Below are 6,083 nucleotides of genomic sequence, written 5' to 3'. Positions count from 1 at the left end.
ACAGGGGGCTTTATTTGGTAGGAAATCTTGTTTTTATTCAACCAAAACTTGCCCCCAAGTCAGGAATTCAAAAATAACTCCCTGGTTTGGGGGCACTGAGAGCAACATCCAAGGGGTTGGTGAGCAACATGTTACCCCCGAGCCACTGGTTGGGGATCACTGCTGTATAGCGTAGTAGGGTTTCCCTTACCTTTAAAAAGATATTTTTGATTCTGGCCTTATCTATTACCCTGCCATTATTTCTATCTCCTCCCAACAATTTGACTGCCAAAATTCTGTCATGATCTGGTGTCACTGGAACAGGGTGAGCTGAAAGCGGCTGGTAATGTAGCTAAAGCAACAGAAAGATGCCATAGACCTATGCCACCCTAGGTGTCCCTATGTACTTAGCACTTTTCATCATGAAAATGTAGGGTATACCTTTACTTTTCATGTCAAGTTTTGGTTGTTACTCAAGGTAACTTGAAAAGGGCAATGTTGTATTGATGACTTATCCACTGCCCACTGCCTTTAAAACTATTATCACAGCCTTTAACTTTGAGCATTCATGCACATTTTAAAATACATACTTTTTTTTAAGCAAAATCTGACCCTGCCAAGTAGGATGGATAGGGAAGTGCGAAAACATGGCTAAAAGGGAAATGGTCTGTTCCATGACGTATAATGATGTATATTCCACTGTTACCCACCACTCACCCCAAGCTACACCACTAGGACTTATTCTCAACCTAAAGCCACCCAACTTGCAGGTAAATCGCACGTTTCAGGTCAACATGAACATCACCAGCTTTGATCTTTATCTATTAAACTGACATTTACCTTCTGTTAGGATAAAATCATATCAACATAGAGGATGGATGCTCTTTGCTTATGTAATTGCTATTATTCAATTCCATAAATCTTTACTTTAGGCCATTTGACTGAAACCAATCATCTTTTGGTTAAGTAACCTAACTCATGCCTCTACAGTTTTGTCTGTAACAGCAAAACTGTGTCACCCTAGCGATGACTGTACTGTAACCCCCTCTCATTCCGTCTCAAACACAACTCTAGTGTGCAAAACAAAATGGCTTGTACAAGGAAAATCAATACAACTCCATCTCCTCTACCCAACTGAGAGCTGGTGAACTTCAGAATGGCTATCCTGGCCCTAAATTATACAATTCCTTTTTCAATTTACAGTCCTGTTCATTACTACAGAGGTTCTGTAGATCCCCTCATGATCCAAGAGCTATAATGATGGAAGAAGATATTGCACCATGATAAATAGAACCCGCCCCCAACCCACACAGTATAATTAGTTGCCATATCTCAGTGTTTATCTGTAAGATTAAAGACATTAGAAGAAACTTAGTGAATCTGAGATATTGGTCTATATAGATCCAAAGAAGTCAGCATCTACAAGACATCACAAAATGGAAAAAACTGATATCAGTGCATCACAATAATTTTAATTCAAATATTACTATAATAAAGTAGTCTTATTGAAAAAATAGATATTAATACTGCCTTTGCCCTTTGGGTGACAGCAAGGAAGCGGCATGACTGCCTATCCTAAAGGGCGCTATGTGCTCTTCTATGGAATGGAATGGTAATGTCAGTTTCAGCACCTGGGCTGAAGGAAAGATATAGCAGCTCTATCAGTAAGGTGCATTATAGATACAAAGCGAATGAATGCATGTACACAAAGTGTTCATTCATACGGAAACGTAATGTGATGTCAGATATGTGTAATGTGAATTATATTCATTTTCCTCTACTGATGCGCGGCGGAATGATTAGTTACACATTGCCGGCCTTTCCTGCAGAAAAGGAATTGAAGTTAGGTTCTTATTTCAAACCTGAGAGTGACCAAATCCTAAAGAAGAAAGTATAAAAATATCAACATATGAGCCTGGCTCAGATTCAATTGTGATTAATGCACACTGTGCATTTTGTAAAGCCTGCCAATACCTCAATGCACATCTTAACCCAAAGATTTTTAAGCTTAATGACTACAAACAGTGAGTCATTTATTCGTCTGCGACAATGATATAAGATCTTGGGATCAAGATGATCTTATATATTGAATTATAACAGTCGCACCCTTGGGCAATTACGACTGGAGCTCAGGAAAACATCTTAATCTCTATGGCTGCCCAAGGGCTACATTGTCTTCTTCAGTCTCTTGCATTTCCCACTGGTGTCCAGTGATGACAAGATTCTGTCTCCTTCTTAGTGATGGAAATGATTATGGGAATACCATATTGTCAGGAATATCTGCAGGCAAATCCTAGGGTAGTGTTCATAGAGAAGCAAACAACTCCTGAAGTTTGATTGGTTGGCTTATCTCTGGAGAAAAAGGCTGCATGTAATAAATAGGACAAGTCTGCAGAGTGATATATTCCAGCCCATACCCATGGTTCCACATATTCACCTCCACTCTCCAGTGATTCCAGGAGGCATATTAAGTACCTTCAATTATTAAACACAATCATTCAGATCTCTGTAACGTTGAAGTCCTTTAGTGGGTCACCAAGCTTTGTGTTGTGGAATTCCTCTTCCTTCTTTTGAGTTTAGAGGTCCGTGAAACAACTGTCTTTTTGCTGTTGTGCTCTCCAGTGATGTTGATCTCTTTTCTCTGCAGAAGAAATTTCCCTGTATATAGGTTTTTCGCCCGGCATGCATAAACACCTGAGTCGGACACATTGGCATTTTTGATGATGGCAGTCAGGATAAGGGAATGCGCTGTTATAATGGCGTTTCTCTGTTTGCTGATGCTGTGATGAATTGTTCGGTTCCCAACTGTTCGGAATAAAATCCACGTAATATCTGTGTACATGAACTTGCTCACCGAACATGTTAATTTGAAGTCGTCCCCTTCTGCAGGCACTTTGTTTAAGGAGATATGAAATCCATTTGGAATATCTGCAATGAACCAAAAATATTCTGATTTTACATGAAATGTATAAAGCATTTTTATTTACTTAAAAATCAAAAGGGCCATTCCAGTATCACAGCAGAACACCAATGGGATCATGGCACAACACCAATGGGATCATGGCACAACACCAATGGGATCATGGCACAACACCAATGGAATTATGGCAAACACACAAATGGTATCATGGCATAACACCAAAGGGATCATGGCAAAACACCAAAGGGATCATGGCATAACACCAGTGGGACCATAGCATAACACCAATGGGATCATGGCATAACACCAATGGGATCATGGCATAACACCAATGGGATCATGGCATAACACCAATGGGATCATGGCATAACACCAGTGGGACCATAGCATAACACCAATGGGATCATGGCATAACACCAATGGGATCATGGCATAACACCAAAGGGATCATGGCATAATACCAGTGGGATCATGGCATAATACCAGTGGGATCATGGCATAACACCAATAGGATCATGGCATAACACCAATGGGATCATGGCATAACACCAAAGGGATCATGGCATAATACCAGTGGGATCATGGCATAACACCAATAGGATCATGGCATAACACCAATGGGATCATGGCATAACACCAAAGGGATCATGGCATAATACCAGTGGGATCATGGCATAACACCAATGGGATCATGGCATAACACCAATGGGATCATGGCATAACACCAGTGGGACCATAGCATAACACCAATGGGATCATGGCATAACACCAATGGGATCATGGCATAACACCAAAGGGATCATGGCATAATACCAGTGGGATCATGGCATAGCACCAGTGGGATCATGGCATAACACCAATGGCATCATAGCATAACACCATAGGGGAGTGGCCAGCCAAATAGCATCATAAACTGCACTTTTCCTACCAGGTGTAACTTTTGAGGTTTTCTTATAATCTGCACAAACAGACACCATTAAGCTGGCCATATATTGATAGATCTACTGGCAAGGTCACCAAATGAGCAGATCTTTATCTCATTTGGCCATCTACATGGTTGGATCATTAGAGGGGGACTTTGGCAATTGGTCAGGAGTGTACAGTATTAAAGTAGAAGGAAAGGCTAAATGCCAAAATGTTAGGCACCCCCAAGTGACTTTAACCACTTACCTTGTACCCCGGGCTGGTGCCCCTGTTAGGAGAAAAAGAGTGCTTCCTTCTTCCGTGTTTCTTCTGCGGCGAAATCACTGGGCTGGTGCATGCGCATTACAGTGAATAGCCGACTTTGTTGTTAAAGTTCGACTTCTCACTCTAATACGCATGCACAGTGTGCCAACGTGGAAGAAGGAAACGCTCGCTGGTGTTCTTCTCTCTTAACAGGGGCACCAGCCCGGGTTACAAGGTAAGCGATTAAATTCACTTGGGGGTGCCTAACATTTTGCCCTGGTGGGGGATCTGGAGGGGACACATCAGCAGCTTTTATTGTCCCATGGGCGACCAGCTTTAGATTGTCCTCCTGGCACAGGTATTCTCCTGTACAGTGTTGAACTAGGATGCCAAGGGCCCACCAGAAAACCTTAGAAAACCATGCCCAAAATCCCCTGTCACTGCTGGTTATTATGGTATGAAGCATGGTAATATCTCTGAGTATGGCCAATGTTGGACAGGGATGCCAGGGGTCCACTAGAAAACCTTAGACCATCGGCCCACTCTCCAACTATTAAAGCAAAAAACATAACTAGAAATCCGTCTAATGACTACAAAAAAGGCTTGAAAGAAAATACACACGTATGTTTGTAATATTCATGGGGCAGGGGCCTCTTTCCTCTTATGTATCTTAATACTTTAGATAAAAATACACATACATATATACAATGACATCCATATTACATAAAAATAAATTCTAATGAAAGGAAGGGCCGAGTCATCCTATGAAAACCCCTGTTTAAGGTGATTAAACATCCCCTGCCAGACACGTATAGTTGACATCATTGTTGATCCATATGCAGTTCTAAGGAGAGATAAAAAACATTCTTCTGGACTCCTGTCAAATCAAGTCATTTTGATGGCTTATAACACCTAGCAGCAGTTGTTAGAATGGCTGTGATGCTCAGCGGCACGGCTTCAATTATGTAAAAGAGTTCTATTTACTTAAGTGATTTGAGACTTCCTGTGGAAATAGCTCCAGGTTTCCTGATGGAAGATTCTGTTTATCTTTGCCAAGCACCACCAGGAATCTCAAAATAAAATGAGTTCAGTGACATTGGGAAGCCAAGGAGATAAGGTTGTGCTGTTCCTGTTTCACCCTGGGTAATTACAAACACACCCACAGTCGTGCTGGGTGCCAGCAAATGAACAAAAAAGACTTTCACGTAGGTTACTTCAGTTTGAGGTAAGAAGGACACCATTTCTTGTAATAGAGCTAGGAAATAAGGGAACTGCTTCATACCTTTCCTGTATGGCTAATAAAGGCAATGGCCCACAGGGCATTATGATGACAGCTACCCTCTGTGGGAGAACTTACTGTGCTCTCTACCTTTCCTGTGGGGCCAATAAGGGCAATGGCCCACAGGACATTATGATGACAGCTACCCTCTGTGGAAGAACTAACTGTACTTTATACCTTTCCTGTATGGCTACTAGGGCAATGGCCTTTGGAAGTATTGTAGCATTCAAAACACGCTCACCCGCTATACATCAAGATACTGAATGGAAGATGTGTTACCTATGGTACAATCAGAGCAGGGATACCCAATTTTTTTACTTGTGAGCCACCCTCAGATGGAAAAAGTGTTTGTGAGTCACACAAGCATGGAAAAAGTTTTTTGAAGATGCCAAATTAGGGCTGTGATTGGCTATTTGGTAGCCTTGTGTGGACTACTGGCCTGCAGGAGGCTCTGCGTGGACTAAAACTGTGTCTCTGTGCTTCCAATAATGGAATGGGCGCCTACATTGAGGCCACTGGGAGCAACATCAAAGGGGGTGGTGAGCAACATGTTGCTCCTGAGCCGCTGGTTGGAATTAAAATTAGAAATTAGAGGTATCTTGACCACTGCTGGAGGTAGTGATGAGCTCATTTTTTTTGCCAGGCATGGATTTGCAGCAAAAATTCACAGAGACAAAAAACCACGACCAAAAAGTCACCAAGAAAAGAAGTTTCTGCAAAAAACTGCCCATGAACTTT

General features: G+C 41.8%; 1 protein-coding gene across 1 annotated transcript in view; it reads right to left on the bottom strand.

Moving 5' to 3' along the window:
* Positions 1-1,431: 1,431 nt before the first annotated feature.
* Positions 1,432-6,083, bottom strand: part of flt1 (fms-related tyrosine kinase 1) — a 44,171-nt gene continuing 39,519 nt past the window's right edge. Inside the window, exon 13 of the mRNA XM_002934032.4 lies at positions 1,432-2,907. Coding sequence (XP_002934078.1) covers positions 2,504-2,907 — 404 coding nt within the window. The 3' untranslated portion in view covers positions 1,432-2,503. The remainder of the gene's footprint in view (positions 2,908-6,083) is intronic.

Source organism: Xenopus tropicalis, chromosome 2 (genome assembly GCF_000004195.4).
Source record: "Xenopus tropicalis strain Nigerian chromosome 2, UCB_Xtro_10.0, whole genome shotgun sequence".
Classification (NCBI taxonomy): Eukaryota; Metazoa; Chordata; class Amphibia; order Anura; family Pipidae; genus Xenopus; species Xenopus tropicalis.
The sequence above is the reverse complement of the archived record's forward strand: the minus strand, read 5'-3'. Positions and strand labels throughout refer to the sequence as shown.